Here is a 15,234-nt window from a genome sequence, read left to right on the forward strand (position 1 = left end):
TTGGTCAAAAATATTCTCCAATGTCTTGCTCTTGCGAAAAAGTTTCCAAACTATTAAATTAATTTTTAATGTAACTATTAAACATGGTGGTCAAAATAGGTATTTTTCATGGCCGACATTTTGACATGTCAGTGTGAAAAAAGCACAGGTGTAAATAATAAAATATCTGCTGAATTCCATTTAGCTACTTCAGTATCGTGTTCCTGGTGTTGTGCGTGCTGGCTCACTGTCCTGGGACACTTGAATAGAACAGAGCCATCGTTAAAGTTATTAGTAACACCTGTGCTTCTCCTACTATCACAATTTAAAATGTCTGCTTTGAAAAAGTCATGTTATGGTTTGTTGGTACTTCCCTACAATTTTATATAGATATAGATACTACATGTAACTACAGCCTAACTCAAACAACTAGATGGTCCACATGAAGGAACCACTTGGAACCATGTGACCAATAAGCTCCCTATGTTATACCTAAGAAAGTAAAACTACTTGGAAAAAGGTTACAGAAAGATTGTGGTCATGACAAATAAACCATGGTGAACTAAATAATGGTAATTGTTACTGTCCATGTGGTCCCCTGTTAACAGATATTACTTTCTGCCAATACCACTACTCAGTGCTGCATATTTGTAGGAAACATGGCCTAGTTTCCCAGCAACCGAACTTCCTCCACCTCCCGAGCTTCCTCCTGGGTTAGCATATATAGGAATTGCTCCATGTGAATTCAGCAATATGAGTTTAGGTTCATGTTAATTGTCGTTGTGTATCCCCTGCTCAGTTAAGTTGAGTGTGTGAGAGCTAAGAGTCAGTTTGTGCCACACTGATTTGTTCTGAGTTTCACATGAGCGGAGCCACATCAAACTCAACCGACTCAAACTCAAACAACTTGTATTATTCTTACAATAAATGGTTGCAACAGTGGGAGTGTCCAGGCTGAATTTGTTTTGACCTCGCACTATATAAACAAAATGAAATATAACCAACATTTAGCATGCAGAAACATTTCTGCTTTGTGACATGAGTACTGAATGTCTGGGTAAATAGTCACAGAGTTGGATTGTTGAGCTTAACTATAGTGGTTTAACTGCAGATGTGCCTCTCATCTGAAAGCCATTTCCATTACAGTTTTCAAATGGCCATTTTGAGCTTCTTTGGACAATGTGGCAGTTGACAGACATGAACTGTGTAAATAAATTCAGCGAAAAAAAATTACCTCTGTCATACAAAACCTGAGAGAAGTATTTCAACAACAAACATAAACTAAACTCTAAAGCTCCTACAGAAACATCACCTGTCTGTTTTTAAGGGTACAGAGGATCAGGACCAGATGTTGGAACTGACTTTGAAAGCGTCAATACTCATTAAACATTTTTATGGCTGAACTTGGAATCAGCATGTGCGAGAGAGCGAAGCTTTATGTGCTACCTTTGAGCAGGACATCAAAGAGCACTGGAGCTGCTAATGACAGGCCTATGCACGTCTGAGTTCAACAATTAGCTGATGCAGCTAATTATCCCCCAAAAAATACAGCACGAGCAGAACGTCAAGCAACAAATCCATGTAAAAGTAACAGAAAAAGATAAATAGGTTGCCCTGCATTTGACATTTGTACAACAGTAAAAGTTTTCCTACTGGGGATCCACAGGAAGAGTTTTAGGTATTCTTGTATTGGGTTTCAGTGAAGAGAGGAGCACCCCTAAACATAATCCCCACCCCCCTTAGAAACTCACTCCTACCTCCAAAAGTCACAACCTATCCCTTCCAGTGTAGTGTCATTTCACAGAGTGTTAACCCACCTCTGGAATTTCAGAGAGGAAGAAGAGGAAGCAAATTATGGGATATAGAGTACAGCTGCAGCAAGAGAGCAACATTTTTCCCCCTAGAGGCTTTGACTTTGTGCTTTTGGAAATATCTGAAATCCGGCGTGCCTTGTGTTAAAACCTCAACTAAGACCTGTTCCTGTCTAAGGATTTTAATGAGCGTAAGCCCCCAGGAGGAATAGTTGGAACTCACAGCAACCAAAGTCAGCCCCGTGGGAAACAAAGCTCTCAGGCTGCTCACGGTCACAGCCATGCAGCCGCTCACCTTGGTCGGTGCTCTTTTTCTCCTGCTCCACATCTTTTCCAGTAGTGCAGAAGCCCATAGGTAAGTCAATGAACTAGAACGACAGAGCATTTGATGTCGTTTGGTGGGAGACTTGCAGCAGGTGTAAACTTTACACGGATATTTAGTCAATAATTAAAAAGTCATATCATAAATGTCAGATAGATTTCTATGTATTATAAAACTTAAAACTGTCACATTGCAATGACTCTGAAATGCACTGTCATCAATAATGGACTAACAGTATTGGCTAATATACAATTTGGCCCCACTTCCTGTAGACAAAAAAGTTAATTACTAGCATTTTAAGTGCTGGTTCCCCTACATGCTTTTATTTTAAGTTGAGCTTAACAAGTAACGTGACCCCTCTTCAATTTTGCACTGAATTATGTGCTTTAAATCTTTACAGGGAAAGTTGTTGTTTTGATCGTATGTACACATTGCTGTCCATGCCAACAGAGGACTATGAGAGTGGCAGCTAAATGTGGCACAGCAACTGTTAATAACTGAAGAGCACCTGTCACACTTAGGAGCCCCTTTCCTGTGGGCTATTCTGGTATTTCTATCAAGTCTCAGATTCCTCCAGTCCCGCTGGAGCCAAGGCTGCTTATAGGATGCTATCTGCGTGACACCTAAACATCTGGGATATTAAGAGTTTGGTACTAAGCTTAAAAGTAGAGATAATGATTCTAAAAGCTGTAAAGTCAGATGTGCAATTCTGACATGAAGTTACTTATTTATTAAGTAAATAGCAAACAGCTTCTTTGCATCTTAATTTAATTACAGGTTAAAAATACACACATGCAATATAATCTATATGTACTGAAAGTTATGTTGAATGCGATGCAGACTCGCTGACCTTTCCAGTAGAGTCTCATCTGACTCCAGAAATTTGACTCAGGTGAAGATCAAAAAAAGAAAGGGGGGGGGGACATATGGTTGCCCATAAGGTATCAATGTGCAACACAGGAAGTGTCTGATTAGTGTGTTTTTCTCCATCTGTAGTCTACATTCTGTAAGCTGGCTGTTGCTCCACAGGGAGCCCGAATTATCACTAAACGAGCCTATGAGAGGACACTGTTTATTATTTCAAACACCTACCATTGGGACCAAGATTAAAAGATAGGGATTGCTGAAAATGTTCAATTAGGAGTGCTTAGTGAGACTGATGTTCCATGCATTAACCAGAGTGGGCTATACATTTTGAGACAGTGAAATTACACATCTTACCTTCTACTCCTCTCTTGTTCTAAAAAGGCACTACCGACAAGTCCTTACTGGAAACCAAGCAGGTGTGTGTCGCTATGGCAGGAGACTGGAGTGTTGCTATGGCTGGAAGAAAAACAGTAGAGGACAGTGTGAGGGTAAGAGCAGTCCAGATTGATTGAAAGACTGGTTTCTGTGATGTGATATATATTGAATCTTTGAATGAAAAGCAAAATAATTATAGAGGCATTATCTAAATTCACTGCCACAATACATGATGTCCTAAAAATTGTTTGCATGAAAGATTTTCCTAACCCAGAAAATGTGGAGAAAATGATAAGTCTAGATTGAAAAACCTTGCCTGCATGATAGAAATGTGTGGTTTGACTATATTCCATCGTTCTCAAACCACTGATATTTCTGGTGGTATTTTCTTCATGTTAAATGTTTTACCAGCTCAATGTGAGCACGGCTGCAAGCACGGGGAATGTGTTGGCCCCAACAAATGCAAGTGTGTCCCAGGATACACCGGAAAGACGTGTAATCAAGGTGCGTATTTGGGGTCAGTGAAGAGGGTCTGGAAAATCTGGGTCAAACTGGGTACAAGATAATCTAATTCCCAGCTAATAACACACTGTACTAGCTAATTTTAGGTACATTTAACTTAATCTTTATCTCTTGTGTTTCAATAAAAAAAGCATTTCAGTTAAACTTACATTTTTTAGGTTTTAGAAAAGAAGGTATTGCGGTTGAAAAAATGAGGATGGCTCTTATTTCTAGATCTGAATGAGTGCGGCCTGAAACCTCGTCCCTGCGAGCATCGCTGCATGAACAGCTACGGAAGTTACAAGTGCTACTGTCTCAATGGTTACACCTTAATGCCTGATGGATCTTGTGCCAGTGAGTAATGTTGTGCTACTATCCATACATACCCTAAGTGAAAACATAAAGAAAAGCTGCCATGTTTGCCTGTTTATAAATGTGTGTGGGGTTTTTTTGTGTTTGTGTTGCATTCATATAGATTCCAGGACATGCTCTCTTGCTCACTGTCAGTATGGCTGTGAAGAAGTTCAGGGGGAGATTCGCTGCCTCTGCCCATCGGTGGGGCTACAACTGGGGCATGATGAGAGAAATTGTGTAGGTGAGCAACCACACTCACATAACCATCAAGCATAAACACAGTGATTGAATGTTATTTAAATATATATATATATATATATATATATATGTTATATAGTGTCATGTGATGAAAACCTATGTCAAATATGATACACAGGCCTAAGCAACATGTAAGCACAGTAAAAAATCAGATCAGCCCTTATCTAAATAAGAAATACAGAGTGAGAAATGACTTTCTTCGGTTTGTTTCCGTCTCATGGATTGGAGCTTTTTGTGAGTTTTTTTATTTACAGTGGAACAATTCTGTAATGTTTCTATTATGTGGCTTGTGCATGCTTGGCTTGTAAATCAGATGGATGCAATTAAGTAAATATTTCTTCCCACAAAACTGCGGGAGCTGTGACAGTCTGACATACTGATTACAGAGGGGAAGTAAAATAATAGTTCTGGAGCATTACATTTCAGGACTGACATGGATCCAACACACTGAAAAATAGAGGTACAGCAATGCACTTTTGCTCTGAAAATGTACCAAAAAGTCAATTTTACCCAGATGTCCTGTGCTATAACAGACATAGAATAAACCCTTCTGGGGCAGATGCATTTCTACTGTATCCATCATGATAGGATAGGTTGTTTCTAATAATTTAAAGTTTATACATAGCAAAACACACATACCTGTAGATAAATATAAGTAAAATAACAAAATGATATGACTGAATGAAAATATGATGGTAAATGTATTCAATTAACTATTGTCTATGCAGCAATAGGCTGACTCCTACGGCTATTTGGAACTATATTGTGCTCAAAAACATAACTAATGGTGACGTTCCTATTAGCTGAAAAAAACCTTCTATAAGAAGGTGATGACTCCATGTGAAAAAGCACAGAGGAAGCACAAGGTTGTCTACATCCTGCCCAGGAAAATAGTCAGCAAGAAGTGTCAGGACTCCAGAGCAGTGGAAAAACTAGTGCTACTAGTGAACTTCCCCATGTTCACTTTTGATATCTTATATAGGGTAGTGCCCCAGCAACGTTTTGTACTAGGCAAAACTATGCTTGCGTTATTTTTAAGTGAATTAAATCATAGGCCCTTTAATTTTGCCTGTTTTGTTTCCCTTCAGATATTGATGAATGTGTAACTGGGAAGAACCTCTGCCCACACAACAGGCAATGTGTGAACACCTTTGGCAGCTACTACTGCAAGTGCCAGGATGGCTACGATCTGAAATATGTTGACGGCAAATATGACTGTGTAGGTAAGGTATATGAGTTTATTACGGAGAAACATTTTATGATCAATTCTGCTCCTAAAAAAAGGTACAAATAGGCTTCTTCCAATTCCAGACCTGGATGAGTGTGCAGTCAGCACCCACAAGTGCAGCCACCATGCTGTCTGTCTGAACACTCAAGGATCCTACAAGTGCAGGTGCAAGTCTGGCTTCAGAGGCAATGGCTTTGAATGCTCCGGTGAGATCCAAGAATTGCTACACAGAATTATGAGTTTATTTGTTTTAGGGATGCCTTTTGATATGTAACAAAGTTTGTCAAATAAAGCCATTCGTAACAGATTTCAAAAACTTATGTCTCAGGCCTTTCCCAGATTAGAGGAGTCAGTCAGATAGTTCAGGAGCAATTTTCCAGACACATATTTCATTTGGACTCACTCTTCAAACATCAGCACACAACAGTCCTGGCAAGGCTAGTTTACTGATTTCATACTGCACTCCTTTTTTACAGATGTTAGCAACAGAGAGCCACCGATTGAAAACACACCTGTGTAAATATGACATTGTATGATAGCCAGCCATCTGGAGAAGAAAAGGAAAGACAGGTTATGTTGTACTCTTTGAACGAGGCCTTGATAATAACAGGTGAAGCCTTGTGCAGCCAAATTACATTACAAGAATAATTGGCCAGGACTTTCAGCTTAAATGAAGATGCCTTTATTTTTTGTAGCCAAGCCGTTTTATCAGAGGTCGTGGGATGGAGACAAAGGCAGTGCAGATGATTTCCTCAATGGTGAGATTGTGTGGAATCCAAGACCCTGCTTCCGCTGCTCACTCCCTGCCCTGCAACCCTACTCATTCCCGACTCTTGCCTACTGTTAAGAAACCCTCCTCTAATTCTTTCCCTTGCTCGTGGCTGGAAATGTTGTACATCCACAGCGCACACAACTTGATATGAGACTTGGACGCCTCAGCATGACCCTTTATATGCAGAATGTGTATGATAAAATGCTTGTGCTTTTAAGACACTGGTTTAAATTATGTGCAATGATTGTGGCTGCCATGCTTCATCTGCATTAAGTAGAACAAGAACAGCAGCTGCAAAACAAATGACAACAAACACATCTGAATCCTGGTAAAACACTGTATTCCCCATTCATGATTGCAGTTCCACATGTCTAATCTAATTCCCTTCCCTGCCTGCAGCTATTCCAGACTCCCAAATGAGGCCTGGCATTCTGGGAGGTAAGCTGGGCGGCGAGGACATCAAAAATGTTATCCCAGAACCAGTCGCAACGCCCCCTCCGAGGAGCCGCCAGCAGCCTTTTGACTATGATGGAGAGGTCTACATTGGCACCAGGACTGAGGAGAGACAGGAGGAGGAATTTCCTCAGGAAGAAGAAGAGGAAGAAGAGGAAGACAACCAGCTCAATCCAAGAGGAGATGTTTTCAGTAAGTATCCTTTCGCTTGGCTCTCTTGAAGTAATTCTGGCATTCTGAGTGGCCCCCAATGTATTAACTATACATAGACTAAACAAACTCAGAATGTTTCTACAGAGACTTCGCTGTCCACACAGCATCTGAATACAATTATTGTTTTTTTCAGTAGCCAACTGAAATAAGTAAAAAATAGCAGGTTAGGTCAGGTCTAAGACCTTGACCAGAGAAAAAAGTGGCTTGTTGCTTCATGTCCCCTGTCCACACCAGGTTCCTCCAAGACCTGGATAAATCTTCTTGGAAGGTTTGATTTTACTAACAATGGAGAAACACACATTTGCCATTTCAGTTGCGCTTAAATTTGATTCTTTTTAGGGAACAACAGGCACACATTGAATCTGATTAGTCAGAGATGTCCCAGTCATGCTGATTTGTCATGTGCGTTAGCACTGTACAAAATATATGGTCACTAACCCTAAAATTGTTTTAACTCTAAGCTCACATTTTTTAAAACTATTTTCTAATATTAAACCGCTGGCTAAAACAACAAAAAAATATAAAGATCTCAAAAAGAACGCAGTAATGTAATATTAATAAATTATCTGAATCTACAGATTACGAGACATGATGGCTTCTAGCACTTCATTCACACTTGAGTTGTGTGTATATATATGTATGTTCTGGCAACAAATTCAGACACTTTCATTGGATAAAAAGAGAAGAGTGGGAAGTGTGGTCATGCAGTGGTATGCGCCTCATTGAGAAACCCCAAAAATGAGGTTACCTTTCACCACTAATCCTGATCTTTAGTCTGTGTAAGATCTCAGATAAGCAAGAGGAGACAGGCCCCAAGACATCCATCACCTCCAGGGAGGAATTTTACCCTGTCAGCATGTGAGAGCCCAGGGATACAACTCATCCTGGGCCTGTTTCCCATCTCCTAGGAGGAGGGTGAGGAAGGGAGGGAGGTTACAAAGCCTCCAAGCCTTTTATTATGTTTTCCCCAAAACAGCTGTTGTGCAAACAGACTTGACTCCTAGTAGGAAAGTCTGTCATCAGCACTCGAGACCTCTCTAACACTAGCCCACTCTGGATGAGCAGGTTCAATAACCCCAGTTGTCACTCGTCTGGCTGTCTAAGGCTGCTTGACATGGGGGTGGTTTGCTGTAAAAGCTTCAAAGTACTTCGGGGGGGATCCTAAAGTTTTAGTTCTATCTCAAGACATGAGTGACAACAGGGCAGGTCGACACCTGTTGGCTAAAAGGCCCTTTCTGGCTTTTGTTTCATCCTGGAAAATTTCTTTACTGCATAATTTAGGAATGTTTTTTTTAAGATCACATATTTTTTGAGGAATTCATGGACAAAAAGTTCTTTGTTTTTTTATGAGGCAAAATTTATGAGGCACATTTTTTGCGATTTTGGGTAATTGTGATGCAGTTGTCTGCTTTTACTTGTACTTATATTCACATTCTGCTGACATAATGTATGCGCCAATGTATTAGGTACACCTTGCTAAAACTAATGCAGTTTAATACAACAGTCATGCAGTAAATCCTTACATTATAACCTTTGTGAAAGTAGGATTTATTGCAGGACTGCAATAATTTAAGCTAGGTTTACCTAATAAACTTACAAATGTGTGTTTATTTAGCTGAAAATTCATGAATGTATACTCTTTTTTCCTCGATTCTCTAAACACAGTATCAGAGGAGTTTGAATCAGTGTTTGGTCCTGCCACAGAAGTCAAAGAAATCCAACTAGCACCCGTTCAGGAAGGTAATCAAATATCTGTTTATGTGCCGCTGTTACATAATGACGGTTTATGTGACTAATTTGCTGATGTGCTCTCATTGCTTTGCCCTGTAGAGTTTATCATGGATTGCAACTTTGATCAGGGAGCCTGTGAGTGGGTCCAAGACAAGGCTGATGACATGGACTGGAGTGTAGCCTACCATGATGATGGTAATTATAAAAATGTTTTTAGGCTGTTTTTATTTTTTAGATTATTTAAGATTAATTTAGTATACTACACTTCACTTGTATGTGCTACAAACTCTTTCAGGTGCTGAGTACTACATGGCCATGAGTGGGCTCATAGGGGAGCAGGAGGATGTAGCCAAGCTGAAGTTGCTTCTCAGTGACCGGGCCCAGCAGGTCAGCTTCTGTCTCACCTTTGACTACCGTGTGGTGGGCCATAATGTGGGAACTCTCAGGGTGCTGCTGGATAACAATGCTTACCCAGTATGGGAGCAGAGCCAAAGCAGAGACCAGGGCTGGCAGACAGAGCTCCTCACTGTGGCCTGGAAAGAAGAGGCCCCAGTATCTGTGAGTCAATTTCTCATTTTATAAGACATATTATCGATAGATGATTGTCAAACCAGTGCTGTAATTGTTAATAATGATTACACCTGTAATAAAGAGGTTGAACAGCACAAATGTTGTATCAAAAGTATGTGCAGTACTTATCTGAATAGCTAAGATGGGCTTTTTCCCCCTAAAATGTTACATTAATTTCGTTCACAGTATGTTTGAAAGACAAAAGGCAAACTCACTACTGGAGTCTACAACCTAAAGATGCAATGGTAACCTTGAATGTCTTTCAGATTGTCTTTGAAGCGCAGCGTGGGAAAGGTGTTGGAGGGGAGATTGGGTTGAACAATGTTGTGCTGACCTCAGGGCCCTGTCAAGAGGATGTCAGTCCAGTCTTTTAAGAAACTCCACCCAGGATTTCCAACTTGAAAATCAGCTCCAATTGAAACTGGGACTTTCTCTGTGTTTAACTCATGGCTTAGCCACAGGACAGCCACATAAAGATGCAGACACAGGTCTCCAGGAAAGATTATGTACATTCAGAGCATGCATGTTTACGTTATGACCATGCTGCTACATCAATACATCCTACTACATTCTCTACCATTTTCTTTTACAATACAAATAACTCAGATCTCAGGAATAGGTGGAAATGCTAACTTTGTCTGTTAATTAGGTTTGACAGTATTGTGTGTAGTCCTTTGCTGTGCTTGTGATAGTACATTGCTGAAGTTATCTGAAAATAATCTGACATGTAATGTGAATTCTTAGGTGAATTATATCTGATATTCAATCTTAGATGAATAACTTTTGAAGGCTATTTTGCATGATAAAATGTATCAGTGCATAACTGCTGTGAATTTCGCTTTCATATTATACTGTACTATTACATTAAATCGGTTTGTTTTTTTCTAACTTTGTCTACCATTCCTTTTGTTACCCACATACTGTATGGTTGTATACCTGGATGCCTAATCTTAATCATATCACTTACTGTAATTCTAGCATCATCTGGATATAGCCTAATGGTAATAGCAGTGACTGTGGTGGTATCATAAACCAGTATTATGGGGTGTACAAAATCCAAGGTATTATGACATAGTATGAGCTAATATTAGTCTGCTGGCTGAAGAAATACCACCACAAATGACAAATATTAAAGGATTCCAGGGCTGGTATTTGATTACAGAAAACTGTTGATTCCTGATTTGTGGTAAATTTACACTCAATTTGAGAAAGTTATGCTTTCATGACAATATAACTATCCATATCAAAAAGGGGGAAAGAGGATGGTTTTCTCCCACAACAGACAGCTGATGAGAGTTTGGGGGGTTTATAACGTCAATAATGTTGCTGTCTTTGATAATAATTGTGTATGGGTACAGTTTTGAGGTACTTGTGCTTTACTTGATTAAATTTTTGCGACCATCTGAGCTAGATTTCAGAGGGAAACAATGCATTTTTCACTCTACTACATTAAAAGCATTAGAATGATGCTTACTCAGCATTGTGTCAAATGTGTCTCAGTAAAAATAACTGTAGCGTTAATCCAACTGGGCCACTCTGCATACAAAGCACATTAGTTGTTCCTTGACGTAGTAAAATAACCTAGATTGCTAATGCTGCTAATACTGTTGTAACTTACTTAGTAGCTCGGGGAGCAGCATCTAGTGTTTTTTCATGAGGCCCAGTAGATGTTACGTATAGTGTAGTACATCTTGGATACTTGCAGAAAACATCTAAATGTCGCTATCTGGTGGCAGCGCATGAATAATACAAATAAGTAAAGAGAGAGATACGCCGGGGAACCAGCTAACACCTGTAGACAAATAAACACTAAGTTAGGCAAAGTCCCGCTTGGGTTGAAAGGTTGCATGATATTTTCGCTGTAACGTGCACACTGCGACTAATATCAGTCATATGAGTTGAAGGGGCGTGAAACGTCATCTCAGCGCTCGTTGGTTGTATTCTGTCTGGCTAGATCACATGACCGGAGGCCGTCCATGTATCGTTAGCTTGCTAGCAGCTAGCTGCGTTAGCACCGAGCCTTTGGAGTTCACCAGGAAACGGTGCGACCTAACGTTGACTCGAGCCACCCCAGTGCGAGGAGCAGTCAAACGTATGCATTCATATTTTTCCGTGTTATATTTCTCGTTGACTCGGCGGCGGGTTGGTTGAAACTGTGAGGTAGTGTTACGTTACTAGCAAGCTCCACCTGCAAGTAAACCTGAGCTAGAGAAAGTAGTGTATTTTATTAGCCTAACGGTGTTCCCTTGTTTTCATTTTTTCATGTTAGCCTGGCTTAGCTAACACCTGGCCAGTTGATAAACCTACAGTTCGTACTCTCTCTACTAGCGGTTTATAGCCATTGGTTTGATGTTGTGTACGTCATATGTGACAAGCTATCTCTTTTTACGTGGTTGTGCTCACAGTGTAATGATCGTTTGGTAGCAGATTATGCTTTATTGCAACAGTGGGGATATAACTGCAGTCCTGTGCCATCTGTTAATCAGGAAACTGATTGCTTGTCACTGTTACAGCTGTTTGTTGCATGGCTGCTCACATCAACATTAAACAAATGAGCATGTGACCAAGGACAAGGGTCTACAGCACATTATCTGGACAAGTGGAGGAGGCCAAAATCAATCGTGGGTGAGACCAAAGAGCTCAAAACATCCACCAAAAATTGTGCTTCTGCAGCAAGATCGTGTTGTACAGATAATAACAATATATTTTGCACATTGCATGTCTCCATTAGGTAAATTATTTCCAAGTGTTCGATCAGGAGTGAATAGCCATGACAACAAAGACATCCCTGCTGAAAGTCATTCTGCTGGGTGATGGTGGTGTAGGAAAAAGCTCCATCATGAATCGCTACGTCACCAACAAGTTTGACGCACACCTTTTCCACACCATTGGCGTTGAGTTCCTCAACAAGGAACTTGAGGTAGACGGCCACCAGGTTACCCTACAGATCTGGGACACAGCTGGCCAGGAGCGCTTCCGCAGCCTGAGGACTCCTTTCTATCGTGGTTCTGACTGCTGCCTGCTCACCTTCAGCGTAGATGACAACCAGAGTTTTCTCAACTTAGGCAACTGGAAGAAGGAGTTCATCTACTATGCAGATGTCAAGGAGCCAGAGAAGTTCCCATTCGTAGTCTTGGGCAACAAAGTGGACGTGACAGAGCGGCAGGTGTCTACTGAGGAGGCTCTGCAATGGTGCAAGGAGAACGGCGACTTCCCCTATTATGAGACCAGTGCCAAGGATGCCACCAATGTAGCGGTGGCATTTGAGGAGGCAGTGCGTAGAGTGTTGGCAGCGGATGAGAGAACGGACCACCTCATCCCCACAGACACAGTCAAGCTCCACAGAAAGCCTCGCTCCGCCACCACATGCTGTTCATAACATCCAGGAGTTATCACTAACATTAATATTCCTGTAATGCCTGTTATGTGATGAGGCTGTAGGTTTACAATGCTGAAGTAACATCTTATTTAAACAAATTATGCTACTGGCTTTATGATTTGTTTTACCGTTGAAGGTTTGATAATAATAATAGTTGGACTTCTGTTTGAAGAGACATTGAGGAAACACTACGTTTCTTATTACAAATAAACATGAAATCACTGAATCATTCACTCGGCGCTGTCACAATTCAAAAGCCAGGCTATGGAGGGGTAACAGAAAAACAAACTATATTTTGTGTTGGCCCGAGACAGTGTGTGGGTAAATTCATGTCATTACGGAACAGGGGCAATGTATTTGAGAAGTTTCACTTCCCTCTCAAATGCTCAAATGTTCCTTTCTGTCACAAAGGCAAATTATAATGTGATTCTGTAAAATGTGTTTAGAAGTGTACTACCTTGGGCGTGCGATCATCATAGGGTTTCTGAACTTCACTCCCAAATGTAATAATGCAGATAGTGATGAACTGTATATTTAGAAAATAACAATTCAATAACTTATACAGCCCAATAATCTTTTGACAATAATAAAGTAGCTAAGGCACTACTTTGTGTAACTAACACAAAGTGGCTTGTTGTCATTGTTGCACCTTTAGGTCTTGTTTGTGCACATTCTGCATAGTGAATAGATAATGGCTATATGCTGGAAGCACTGAGGGGACAAGATCCCTAACAAAATTAAAGCAAAGTTAACATGCATGGCGTATGGTGTATTTAAGTTTCTGGAAAGTTTTGTATTTTATAACCTGTTTTTACCTTAAATGTCAGTGAATTAATATTTCCTGGAGGAAATTGTAATGAAGGGGCAGTCAAGATTGAGTACATTTTTATTCCACTAATTTGAGTTTATGGTTTTAAATAATGATTCTGATCATCAAAGCACTTCTAACATTTTTTCTACTTACAATTCAACATCTTTCCCCACAGCTTAATATTTAAAATGGTGAACCATTCATTTGCCTTAACTATTTCTCATTCAGATTTCATATATTAAAAGTTGTACTACTGGTATGCTAAACGATAAATAAATCACCTGAGAATTGTCTGTAAAAGCATGTTTTGTAGCCTGTGAAGTCAGAAAAGTCAGTTTATTATCCCAAGGTTTTAACTGAATGTTACCATTCTGTTGTGCTTTCTAACCCCTGCAGTAATATAATGCTGAAGGCAGTAGATAAGACATAACACAAGTACCTAACTGCACTAGATTGTGTCTATTCACTGAAATGTTTTTGTCATTATTTGTCAAGCACTCTTGGGATAAGTTTAAGCGTTTATTCCTTAAAGTATAATGTTGATAATTAACATACAGTAGCCATACCAACACCACACCCAATGCAAGAAATCAGGAAACCAAAGTTATATTAAAATGTAAATCAGACAGGAAAGTTTTATAGAAAATCCACATCTGTGTTGAATAAAGTTTGCTTTTGTCAAAACAGGAAAAGACAAACATACATCAAACAAGTGTATTAGGTACAACATATCTACAACAAATAGACAAAACACATAAAAATCCTTGTGTATGTGAAGTGATTAACTCAGGAGATGTTTCTTTCCGAGAAACTGTACTTTCCTCTCAAAAGCCGTGGAGCGGATTGGTGCATTGATTTCATAGAATGGATTCATTGCAAACTGGAAGACAGAATAAATGATTTAATCAAACACTGAAGGAAACAAATATGCCCGGTGTTACCTCAGGGTACTCTAATCATATGGAAGACAACTTACCTTAATGTAGAAATCGTATACATCATTAAAAAAGTTTTTGATTCCATCTTCTTGTCGCACATCATGCAGCATGATGAATCTTATATGTACACCAAGTTAAAGAAAACAAAGCAAAGCCAGTACATTCCTTAGATAATGGCAGTATAGCTACAGCTAACAATTTTCATTATCAATTAACTTGTTGATTATTTTAATAAATGACAAACTATCCAAAACTGAAAGATATTCAATTTACAATTGTATAAAAACAGGTAAACATGACATGTGTATGCTTAAGAAGTTGGACAGAGACAATCTTTGGCATTTGTGCTTGAGGAATAACTAAACACATAATCGATTATCAAAACTGTTTAATCATTTTCTGTCAGTTAATTGACTAATAATTTAAGTTATTGTGCATTACTTTATCCAAATTACAGATATACTATGTAGACTTTTTTGTCTGTCAGTAAAGTAGCGATATACTGTACATGGCGATATTTTGTCAATTTTGTGATTGCAATCAATTTTTTAAAAATGTAGTCTGTGAGAGAATCAAATATAATAGGGGGAAAAAAGGATATGTCCTGCAGTGACAAAGGCAGAGACAAACCACTCGTTGAACTTGTCCACAGTTTTCAAGTACATATTGTTG

The 15,234-nt window shown here is 39.5% G+C and overlaps 2 protein-coding genes and 1 long non-coding RNA gene across 5 annotated transcripts; 2 read left to right on the plus strand and 1 right to left on the minus strand.

Annotated features, from left to right (window-relative positions):
- The first annotated feature begins 1,865 nt into the window (after nucleotides 1–1,865).
- On the plus strand, nucleotides 1,866–10,322 carry LOC123973784 (epidermal growth factor-like protein 6). 2 transcript variants are annotated; one of them, XM_046054095.1, is made up of 13 exons: nucleotides 1,866–2,145; nucleotides 3,361–3,467; nucleotides 3,766–3,858; nucleotides 4,090–4,209; nucleotides 4,331–4,450; nucleotides 5,556–5,690; nucleotides 5,779–5,901; nucleotides 6,391–6,453; nucleotides 6,867–7,112; nucleotides 8,799–8,873; nucleotides 8,964–9,059; nucleotides 9,160–9,422; nucleotides 9,701–10,322. In XM_046054095.1, exons 1-13 carry the CDS (start codon nucleotides 2,072–2,074, stop codon nucleotides 9,806–9,808), a joined length of 1,623 nt encoding a protein of 540 aa, XP_045910051.1. In that variant the 5' UTR covers nucleotides 1,866–2,071; the 3' UTR covers nucleotides 9,809–10,322. The 2 variants fall into 2 exon arrangements, with proteins under 2 accessions (XP_045910051.1, XP_045910053.1); XM_046054097.1 differs by lacking the exon at nucleotides 6,391–6,453.
- On the minus strand, nucleotides 3,305–9,705 carry LOC123973786. Its single transcript, XR_006825700.1, has 3 exons — nucleotides 9,650–9,705; nucleotides 9,336–9,397; nucleotides 3,305–3,435 (listed from the first exon to the last, which is right to left on the minus strand). It is a non-coding gene; the product is annotated as an uncharacterized LOC123973786 (long non-coding RNA).
- Nucleotides 10,323–11,368: 1,046 nt separating the features above from the next.
- Nucleotides 11,369–13,571, plus strand: rab9a (RAB9A, member RAS oncogene family). 2 transcript variants are annotated; one of them, XM_046054098.1, is made up of 3 exons: nucleotides 11,369–11,526; nucleotides 11,948–12,059; nucleotides 12,166–13,571. In XM_046054098.1, exon 3 carries the CDS (start codon nucleotides 12,205–12,207, stop codon nucleotides 12,811–12,813), a length of 609 nt encoding a protein of 202 aa, XP_045910054.1. In that variant the 5' UTR covers nucleotides 11,369–11,526; nucleotides 11,948–12,059; nucleotides 12,166–12,204; the 3' UTR covers nucleotides 12,814–13,571. The 2 variants fall into 2 exon arrangements, with proteins under 2 accessions (XP_045910054.1, XP_045910055.1); XM_046054099.1 differs by having other exon boundaries at nucleotides 11,948–12,055.
- Nucleotides 13,572–15,234: the final 1,663 nt, after the last annotated feature.

The sequence above is a fragment of the Micropterus dolomieu genome, linkage group LG07, assembly GCF_021292245.1.
Source record: "Micropterus dolomieu isolate WLL.071019.BEF.003 ecotype Adirondacks linkage group LG07, ASM2129224v1, whole genome shotgun sequence".
Classification (NCBI taxonomy): Eukaryota; Metazoa; Chordata; class Actinopteri; order Centrarchiformes; family Centrarchidae; genus Micropterus; species Micropterus dolomieu.